At 37.6% G+C, this 11,585-nt stretch overlaps 1 protein-coding gene across 1 annotated transcript; it reads left to right on the top strand.

The window, feature by feature from the left end:
• Positions 1–6,864: 6,864 nt before the first annotated feature.
• Positions 6,865–10,702, top strand: LOC308681283 (uncharacterized protein). The gene is made up of 11 exons (XM_081350033.1): positions 6,865–6,960; positions 7,177–7,409; positions 7,533–7,711; positions 7,838–7,931; positions 8,033–8,377; positions 8,606–8,723; positions 8,808–8,899; positions 9,012–9,126; positions 9,220–9,489; positions 9,655–9,831; positions 9,980–10,702. Exons 1-11 carry the CDS (start codon positions 6,879–6,881, stop codon positions 10,183–10,185), a joined length of 1,911 nt encoding a protein of 636 aa, XP_081206159.1. The 5' UTR covers positions 6,865–6,878; the 3' UTR covers positions 10,186–10,702.
• The last annotated feature ends 883 nt before the right edge of the window (positions 10,703–11,585 follow it).

The following is an 11,585-nucleotide window of genomic DNA, read 5'->3' as shown; positions in this document are numbered from 1 at the left end:
TTTTAAAAGAGAACAATATATCACGGTTGTTTAAACCAATGAACATTAAGCTGTGTCGTCAGCAAGTCGTTTCCCATCATGCTTTTGATCAGCGCAGTCGGTGGAGAGCAACTGCACTCGACTGCAGAATCCGACACGTCTGCCTTGCGGTTGCGAGAGTTTTTTGACATACGTCAGCATGACATCAGAGCAAGGCGGACCGCACTCGGACACATTTCTAACCGGCATGCATCTCGCGCTGATCACCGGTGATCGATTCTGCGCAGATTTTGCTCATCTCAAACAAGCCTTTACATTTGAGTTGCTGCCTTCGAAACCGCATACTCACTGAGTAGGTACCTAATTTCAATAAGTACTTACTTAACGAGCGCTAAAAGAGTAGGTACTTTGTAGCCAGATCTCGTTAAGTATGAATGCGAGCCGAACATCATCCGCCATGTTGACGTTTTCATGTGACCTACAACGTTATCACATGCACAACAACTTAAAAGATATGAGCGACAGGTTTAATAAAAACAAATAAAAAAAGGCATTTATGTATTATGATGAATTATTTAAAGATATTTAATTTTGTTTGTTGTTTTGTGATTGTTCTTTTTTCCTGTGTATAAAATCTCATATTATGATTTATGCAAACACATTATATTTGTTATTTTATTTTTTTTATCATTATATATCATTGTTAAATATACAACCATGGTATATGTCCCTGATCTTGTATGTAACTTTTGGCAATAAAAGTTTGGCAATAAAAAAAAAAAAAGATGAGCACCCCAAAACTTACACACAATAATAATGATAAATGCTGGCCAATACTTAATTATATTACCTTTGTTTAACTGAAAATTATATAATTAAAAAAAAAACAAGCAAAATGTAATTTGTTTTGTCATATGACAAAGCTATGCATGAATACACTGTAGATAAATGCAGTGAAAATATTTACATTTTCAGTCAAGCAATGAATTAATGCATTAAGTAAATAATTATATCTTATTTACTGACAACAATAAGAAACATGAATAAATTAGTAAAAGAACAAATAAAAGTAACCATCACTAAACAAATGCATATACAAATCAACAACACATGAAACTTTATTCAAACTACAATCATGTATTTACAGGCGGTGAACCCCACATCCTACTGCCATCTCAACACAGCGGTTCTCATTCTTCAGCTTTATTCTGATGAAGCAGCTGACTGCCAGAGGTGAGCCGTGCCTTTGTGCCTGAGGTTGTTGTGTGCTGCGCTGTGCTTCACAATCTGAGGCAATAAGGGCCAGTGGAGTGATGGAGGGTCTCATCCATGCCACCATTTCTAGGATTCAGCTCTGCACTGTAAAAACTAAAGGAGCCTCAAGTATCCTGTTGGATACTCAAGGAACTTCAAAATGTAATTTTGGTGCCTCAAAGCTCTTTTTCCTATAGTAGGGTTACTGGAGGAGCATTGACAATCTTTGAGGTTCTTGCTGGAACTTATGGGATCCTTTAAGCACTTTGTATTTACTTCAGAGGTTCTGGAGTCACCTTTTCATTACCATGAGACCTCAAAGTGCTTTGGGGGAAAATAGAGGAACTTAAATGCGATAAAAGGGTTATTGGAAGATCTTTTAACATTTAAGTGGTTCCTGGAAGATCTCTTATATTAAAGCCAGCATCTGGAGGAACCCAATGGTTCAGTGAGGCCCGAATTAGATTATTATTCTATTATTATTATTATCCTATTATTATTATTATTATAGGCTACTTAAGTTTGATTCAGTATACATACCCAGGTGAAAAAGACGTACTATTAAATGTATTAAAAATGTACTTGAGTGTGTTTTTAGTAGACCTACAATACAAATATAGCCTACTTTAATGCATTTTTATTATTATTATTATTATAGGCAAGTTTGATTTAGTATACATACCCAGGTGAAAAAGATGTACTATTAAATGTATTAAAAATGTACTTGAGTGTGTTTTTAGTAGACCTACAATACAAATATACTTTAATGCATTTTTAATACATTTAACAGTAACTATAGTCTTTTTCACTTGGGTAGCTTACATATATTTAGTATAGGTCTATTTTATTAAGTCATTTAAACCTTAAACAACAACACTAAATAATAATAATATTATATGAAGAAGAAGAAGCAGGAGGAGAAAAGTATTATTCTGTCACGAAACTGCTGCTATTCCTCTGCTGTCGTCGCTTCAGTGATCCTCGCGCTGCTCGCGCGCAACAAAGCTCAGCTGATCGTCATCAGGAAAGTAACGGCTCCTCTCATCAAAGCTTCCGCCGTTTATTCGGCTCTCCATTACAAGGTTTGTAAACTCGCCAAATAAATATAAATACAGAGTCTACTCACTATATATTTAAACACATATATAAACTAAATGTATTATACATTACTACGTTTTTACAGTGTTTACCACTCGTTTATATGAAGGTAAAACAGTAGCAAAACTCGAGAGCATGTAAATGTGAATTTGAGAACTTGTACAATAAATATTCGTACTTGTACATGAACATTTACACTCACAGCTCCAATGTGAAAACCTGTAAAATAAAAATCTGAAGTTGAATGTTGAAATTTGCACTCGCAAACAATAGTCACAAACCTGTATTCTGAATCTGAAGCTGCAGACAAGTAGACACAAATGTGTAAAATGCCATTCACAGAAATACAACGACAGACACAAACTTGTAATATATATTTTGCGTTTAATCTTACGTTCACATTCGCGGTACTTCCTCAATTAAGCACTTGCAGCTTCTCAAATCTGTCACTGCAATTTCAAATTTCGCGCCTTGACTTTTGCTACTATTTTCGCGATATATCAGGTGCAAAACTAACTTGTGCACTTGAAACTGAGAGGCGGTGAGAGGGAAAGGGGGGCGGGAGGAGGGGGGTCAAAGGAGCCGTTTTATTGGTTGGCACCTAGCCAATGAAATGGGAGTTCGATGATGTCACGAAACCCGCGTGCACTGAAACACTAACATGGCTTAATGCATTAGACTGATATTAAAATAAATAAACGAAATTATCAAACTCAGTAGACACAATGCTAATGCCAACACATTCTCACTCCCAACTCGTCACATATGGACGCTTGGCCAGGACCCCCTGGCGTCACTTTTCAACGATCTGGGTATACCTTTAGCGTCAATTTTCAACGTGCAGGGTAGTCCGATAGACTTCTATAGAACTCTGAACTGGAGCCTGCGGCGTTGAAATTTGACGTCTTGGGGAACCGTTGTCCGCGGTGAATGGGCCGAGACTACAATAAATACAAAATTAAAAGGAATAGTCTACAATAAATGATCTATGCCAGGGCTAGTCAAATGGCAGCCCCCAGATCATCTTTATCTGGCCCTTCAACTAGTTTTTGATGTTTAAAACCTCTCGCAATCTGATATCAAAGTGCCCTCTGCGCAAAGGTTTAGCGCGTTCATAGGCAACAGCATTCAGCGGTGAGTTTAACAACGCACATGGTGAGCAACAGCATTCAGCGGTGAGTTTAACAACGCAGATGGTGAGCAACAGCATTCAGCGATGAGTTTAACAACGCACATGGTGAGCAACAGCATTCAGCGGTGAGTTTAACAACGCAGGTATAACGGCATTCAGAGGTGAGTTTAACCAAAACAACGCCCAACTGCAGGTAAAACGGCATTCAGAGGTAAGTTTAACAACACTCCATGGCGCGTTCAAGTAAGCATTTAAGCGTTTTCTAGTCATAGGTAACGTTTAGTGACACTGCTTTAACTAGAGCATGCTGGATAACGTATTTTTATCGGAGATTTGTTGATGTTAATAAATATATACAATACGCTACGATTGTGTTCAATTAATCAAAGTTTATTTATTTATTTATTTATATTTATTAAATCCTCTTAATTAATAACGCTGACGTCACTGTATGGGGCGATCCCAAGGTCCATTGCGATTTTCCACTCGGTAAGTAGAAGAGTTAATTAATAGAGATGGATACTATTCTTAAATGTACACATCAAAAACTTTTGAATCAGGACAATAAGAACCAATTTAGAACCTTTAGACGTGTAAGGTGTCATTTTTTTTCTTATGACGGAAAATGATATTGAAGATATCAATGATAATGAAGACATTATTAAAGCATATAGCTTGCTACACCACATGTGCAGGCTAGCAAAGTTAGCTAATCAAATACTGAAAGTTAATTTTTGTCGCATATAATCATGCAAGGTACAATTATAGGGGAAAGTAAGATTTCCAGTATTACATTAGCCCACAACTATTATCCAACATTATAAATGTTCAGATGAAGAACGGTGTTGCCAGATTGGTTTGTTTTACAGCCCAGTTATTGTTTAAAATCCACACAAAATGATTTAATAAACACCCAAATAAATCTATAATAAACAATACCGATTAATTCATAACTACAACCTTGTGGCTCATCACAAGTTTTCAATATGAAATAAAACAATGTGTATAATTAATGTAATAAGTATAACTTATTGACTGATTCATATGTATATATATATATATATATATATATATATATATATATATATATATATATATAAGTTCAGCTGTGGCTTTGGCTTTTTTTTGGCGAAATAGAGCAAAACTTACATTATTTATTTTTTTGGTATAAAATGTAATTAACAATATTAACTTCTTGTTTATTGAACTGTATAAAATCAATATCACATACACTCTAGCCCATTCTGGCAACACAGATGAAGAGAATACTGGTGTAAAATGTTAAAATCTGTTGTTGTTTTTTTCCTTTAGGTCCTTCAAATTTGGCAGCTTCAATTTCATTTTATTCTAACCCCACACCACATACAGTATACATACACTCACACACACACAAACAAAGGCACTTTTAAGAGCCACGTCCGTCTTGTTAACCTGTACTACTCATCAGTGTCTCTCTCTCTCTCTCTCTCTCTCTCTCTCTCTCTCTCTCTCTCTCTCTCTCTCTCTCTCTCTCTCTCTCTCTCTCTTTCTTTTTCTTTTTCTCTCTCTGTTTACATCTATATTTGTTTTATCTGTCCATCTCTTCGTTGTGAGTCTTTCTGTCTGTTTGTGTTTCTGTCCATCACAATGTCCAAGAGTGATTCAGAAATCCAAGAACACCTCATGATCTTGGATAACCTGGTTGATGACCAAGAACTGAAGGATGAGCTCCAAAGTCTTGATGACCTTCTTGGTGAGCTGCAAGAAGAGGAGGCAGCAGCACCAGTGAAGAGACCTGAGCCGAGGGTGGAATGGAGAAAAAGAGACATTACTGGAAATATTGTCTATGCGAGGCCAAGATCAAGCAGGAATCAGTCAAATAAGGGTCAGTATTGTTTTTCATTCAAGATATTTTGAAGATTTACATTGTTTAGGCACTTACTGTATGAGTGTATAAAATCAAGGAATATAGGCCTATGTATAGCTTGATATGTCAGGAAAACAATCAAACCAGAACCAATCATTTGATTTTTTTACATAAAAAGTAGATTAATTAAATATGTCACAAGTCTTAGATTAAGTGAAAGAGACAGATTAAGGCTAATATTACATATTTGTGTAAAGCAGTATAAACTAGCAAGTTAGCGCATAAAAATTAGTTTTATTGTGGGCTTTATTGACATTGTCAGAAAATCTTGTCAATATGGTTATGATGTCAAATGAGCTAGCTTGCACTAAATCTCTTGCAAGTTATTGGTCTTGGCAAGGCTGTGTTTGAAACAGTTTGTTCTTCAGAGTGTGTTGTCAATGGCCAGCCAGCTTCCTCCTATATAAGCATTCCTATTTGCTGTCATCATCTAGTGACACCTTGTATGCAGATAACCGACAGTAATTGGACTGTCTCCGTTAGGGTTTGGGAAACAAAAAGTGTACTAGTATTTCTCTCTAGCTATACAGTAAGTTAAACAGTGACCTTGCACCAATTTAGGCTGGTAACCAGGCCTTGGGACAAGTTGGAAATTTGAATGTAACAAATGTTGATTTGTGTTGTTTTTATCCTCTACAGCTGATCACATTCGTAAGACTGATCCTCCCTTCATTGCTCCTGACACTAACTGTGAAGTGGCCTTTACTCCAGAGACTGTTGGTGTGTACTTCATTGTGTTTCCATTGGCCCTTGTATCTGTGTGTGTGTGTGTGTATATATATATATATATATATATATGACAGTGGGTTAGAATGTAAATTTTATGTTTAAAATGTTTCTATTTTAAAATTAGCTAGAATACTGATCCTTTCGCAGACAAATAATGGAGTACACTTTAATATTGTAAAAATATACATGTACATAAAAAGAAATTATTGTTTTTTAATATTCCTTACCATTTACAGAGTGTTTTCTACAAGATCTACAGCACTCACTAAGCGAATCCTCAGGTGATGAGGCATCACCTCTTGAAACCCCAAAACTTCTGGCTTCCTCGAACTGGAGCACACGGCAAAGTCTCTTTTCAGAGAGGTGGAGGGCAGAGAGACCCCGTCTGGTGAACACTGCTGCGGCACAAGAAAATGTGGCAACACGCATCTGCCAACAGTGTGGGAGAAATCCAGCGGCTGTCCGGTGTTGTGACTGTCGACCACGTCCCTTCCTCTGTGCTGATTGTGACGTCAGCATGCACACCAGACATGTCCTCCACAACAGAGATGCCATGACTGCTGGATTCTTCCAGCCATTGCCTCCAACAACTTTCGTGGTGGATAAGGCTCTTTCCCATTGTGGTAAGTTCTGGTTTGTGTGTGTACAACATATATCTCATTCTTAGAAAAGTTAAGCTCATAAGCTTTACTATTTAAATTATGCCTTTTTGTCTCTTATTGCTTTATCTTGAATGTATGTGGATACTCTGTGTTTTCAGTCCGGCTTGTACCTGTGGAGATGCCTGACAAAATCTGTGGTTGTTCTCCAGAGTCATTGAGGGTTAGTCCAGGAAAGATTGTTGCTGTGGTCACAATGAATGGTAAGAATGTGAAGAACTTTATTTTGTCCTGTGTGAGAAGCATCTTAAAAATAAATATCTATCCATACGCGACTCCCTACACGTTTGACATAGATATAAAACTTAAATATATATATATGAAGTATACAAAGTAATGTATAAATTGTACAAAGAACCCAAACCCTGATTAATCAGCTAAGGTTTACATTACAGTGGATGTGTTTTTGATATTTCCAGGACGACATGATCTAAGCATGCCAGAGTTAATTTGTGAGGCATGCCAAGCTACTTGGACTGCTGGAGTCGCTGACCTAAACCGAAGTGACTACTGGCCTGCAACCCTTCAGTTTGCCACAGTTTATGCCACAGATGTCTTTTTTTCATTTGAAGAAATGAAGATGGCGGCACCAGGACTGTCCTGCCAAGCATTTCTAAGAATGCTGAATCAGCGAACTGTCCGCTTTGGTCGTGTGAGTATTGAATTTATCTATCCTGCAGTGTTGTTGATATCTTTGAGTTGTGGGCTGATAAGCTGTTTGATGCTTATGTATTTGTTGTACATTAATAGCTGTTGGTTTCCTTACTTTTAATAGACTGGCAAGATCTCAGCAGACAGTTTTCAGAAAAGTTTTTTTGAGTGGGAGGCTGTGCGATTTGAGGTGGACAATATATGCAAGGAAGAGCCCTTCAACTGTCCTGCATGCACCCCAGATATGCTTGCAGTTTCAGTTGATGGAAACCGCAAGCATTACCGTTTCAAGAATGCTGCTAGGTACACCAAACTGTATCACAGTGTTTGTATTAATAAGAAAACATAGCTGTGAACCAAGTAATCTCAGATTATAAATTATCATAAATTGTTGTCAATCATCAATTGTTGTTTTTTGTTGTTTTTTAGATCTGAGGAACAGGCCATCTTTGAAGGCGTCTTCATAGCCAAGGACGAAGACGTGAAAAGATTTGTGGACCACATTCACAACACAACCAAACATGTAAAATTCTAGATGATAATTAGACTACAGCACTAATAACCTCTTTCTGAAAAGTTTGTTTAGGAGACTCTTTTTTTCATCAAACATTTTCCATATTGTAGGTCAGTGGAAGAGGTGTTTGTGGAGGGGAGTGGTCAGCAGCCAGAGAGACCTCCCAAAGATCTGCCAGCAAGGTAGACGAGGAGGGATTGGAGCTTGCGGTGTGTCGGCACGGAGTCCTGCTCTCTGCCTTAAATATGTATAGGGGGGAAATTTTTGCCTATCCCCTGTACCTGCAAGAAAAGCTGGCCAGTAGGCAAATCACTTTTTTTTGTATGGATGTGACCTGCAAATATTGGCCTTACCTCCAAAGAGTTGCAAAAAGCTGTCCAGAGCTCCAGCATCTTCTTAACATGAAGCCATTTCTTTCGGTATTTCATGCCAAAGCCCATGATTTTAAATGCGAGGTAAGGAAATGTTGCTATGTGATAAATGGTAAACGGACTGCATTTATATAGCGTTTTAACAGACCCATGGCCACCAAAGTGCTTTACATATTGCCTCACATTCACCCATTCACTCACTCATTCATACACCGACGGCGGTGTCAGCCATGCAAGGCGCCGTCCAGCTTGTCGGGAGCAGCTGGGGTTAGGTGTCTTGCTCATGGACATTTTCATTTTATTCTTAACCAGGTGAAATGGAGTGGGGCTTATCAGGACGGTGCTGGTTTAACTCTAGGGGAGGAGGTGGAACAGTGCAATGCCTTCCTCTCTAGGATTGCAGTAACCACTAAGCATATGTCAAAAGCAGGTAAGATGACCACATACTGCACTAGTTACATCCTTGCATAATAAGTAGGGGGATATGGTAACATCATATTTTCTGTGTTTGCAGGACGCACAGACATGCTGACTCTCATGGCCATGCGCTGGAATCAGCAAAAGTTCAACAATTTGGCTATCTCACTGACCCGTCGATATCAAAAGGTAATGACATCAGTAGAATTAATTTTAGATGTTCAGTATTGCATGTTAGCAGTGTATGAAGCTGTGCATTGAACATTTGGTTCTTGTTTCTTACTATTGTTTGTTATTGTAGACCACTAAATCTCTGCAAAGCCAGTTACAAAACCTAGAGTCCATGAAAGCCCAATTGACAGTGACAGCGAGCCAATTGGAAGACTGGGTGAATGATGTAAAGGATTGGGCTGACGGTGAGGAAATTATTACTTGTAATACATTTAGTTACAAATAATTGTAATTGTTACTGGTATTGTAAAGTGCAAACCACACCTATTTATTCTCAGCATCAACAACAACTACAAATGATGCTGATGCCTTGGCCAGCAGAATTGAGGTGCTGGTAGCCAGTATCAAGAGACGTTCCCAGCGTCTCTATAAAGATGCCGATGGCAACAAAGGGCGTGCCAGAATCCGCCGCAAGATCAGGGAGGAGAAGGGACATCTGACATCTGTTGTGGAGAAATACAACAGAATGGTTCCAATCACAGAAACTCTTTGCCTGGAAACCATTCTGTCTGGTGAGACCGCTTGGCCATGGCAGCTTCCACACAGTGGTATGTACACTAGTCTGTTGACTGCTTCTGACAAATCTGATACATAATGACACATAACCCGCAATGCTTTAAATCTCATTCTGTAACCCCATACAATTTCAGAGTTTCTTTTAAGGTTGATGTTTAATACAAATTATTTATTTATTTATCATAAATGCATCCCAGAATCTGTCGATCTAAGGACAAAGAGAAGGGCGTTTGACATCATCATGTCAGTAAGGAGACTTGAGGAGGAGCAGAAGATTCTTGTTGCAGAGATGGACCACCATTGGAAATCTCTTTCAACTCGTTCCGATACCCTCAGAGAGCTGTCCTGCTTGTTTTCCAGTGAGACAATGAAAAGTATGTATTTGTAATAAATTACATAAATGTAGGGTTGCCCCGACCAAAGATTACTATTAGGGGGCAGTCCTAATAAATATACACAACAATGATGACTGTTTATAAAGTTTCTAAGGCTGGTCTTATATTCTTGTGTTCCTCTTTTAAGATTCGCAATGTGGCCTAAGTGAAGAGGGTTTGAAAGGTCTGCAGAGCATCATCCTCAGAAAGCGGCATCAAATCAAAGAAATGAAGGCGCAAACAAGAGACTGTTACCTGCAAGTTTTGTCTGGAGCAGAGGACATCAACTTCTTGTACAGTGATTCAGCTGATGAGTACGACAGTGACTACGAAATATCTGATGATGGACTGTAATCAACAAGAGTGTAGCACCTTTCATACTTCTGGACAATGACCTTAACTATGAATATAAAGCATGTAATAACATCTGCTTTTTATCACCATATAAATATAAGGGTAACACTTTACAATAAGGTTCATTAGTTAACATTAGTTAATGTATTAACTAACATGAACTAACCATGAGCAATCCATTTGTTACTGTATTTGTTTCATCTTTGTTAACATTAGTTAATAAAAATACAGCTGCTCATTGTTAGTTCATGTTAGCTCACAGAGCATTAACTAATGTTAACAAGATTTTAATAAGTAAATGTTGAAATTAACAAAGATTAATAAATGCTGTATAAGTGCAGTTCATTATTAGTTTATGCTAACTTTTGTAGTTAACTAATGTTAACTAACGAACCTTATTGTAAAGTGTTACCAATATAACCAAAGTGTTACCTCTTCTTTCACATATATAGAATTGTGTGCATGCATGCCTCTACAACCAGTCAGTGGTGGAAATAAAGTGCATTAATTGAAGTACTGTACTGTGTGGGGTACTTTTGTTGAACTCTAGGGTGCTGTATAACAGTTGAAACTTGTTTAGAGACATGCAAGAAGCAGATTATGAGGAAGAAAACCATAATAATGGGGAGGAATAATTTTCTCCCCAATATAATACAGTATAATGTTACAGTTTTCTGGATTGCTAAAACACATTTCTTGAAACCATCACTCACATTCTCAAAACCTTAAACACAAAAACAAATTTTCAAACCACATTCAGAAAACCTCTGACTCTTCTGCAAAATCAAATAATTGCCTCGAAACCATAAATTAAACAATGCTCAGTCTCAATCATACACACAGTGAGTCAATATTATAAACACTATACCGATCATTCATTAGACACTACAGTACATCAAAAAATAAGAACACAGAATCCAAAGCACGCAGTTACCGAAAAAAAGTGTATCGTAACTAAGTAAACAAATTTTGCAATTATATAGCAAAAGTATAGTAATTACAACTTACCGGTGAGGTAAGTAAGGTGAATAACTTGTATACTGTATGCACTGCAAGTATAGTATCGTACTGAATATTGTATAGTATTGAATGTCTGTATATTCAGCACTTGCATATTGTGAAAATATAGTGACCCAACTGTAAAAGACAAAAAGGTTACAGTAAAAAACTCTAAATGAAAAGCATTATAGTCACTCAGAAGAGATGTGCAACTGCAGAATCAAGGTAAGTGAGAGAGATTGATTCTGCTTCAGCATCATGTCTTCATGTTGGGTTCAGACTGAGGACTTTATTCACATCACGGACAATGTCATCTCTGCAAGCAAAGGGAAAAACCCTAAAGCAGATCCAGCCTTGACAACATTCTCCACACTTGCTCTTTCTCATATTCCTCCTTGTTC

The sequence above is a fragment of the Scardinius erythrophthalmus genome, assembly GCF_964197995.2.
Source record: "Scardinius erythrophthalmus genome assembly, chromosome: 2".
Taxonomy (NCBI): Eukaryota; Metazoa; Chordata; class Actinopteri; order Cypriniformes; family Leuciscidae; genus Scardinius; species Scardinius erythrophthalmus.
Note: the sequence above shows the minus strand (reverse complement) of the source record. Positions and strands in the feature narration are given on the sequence as shown.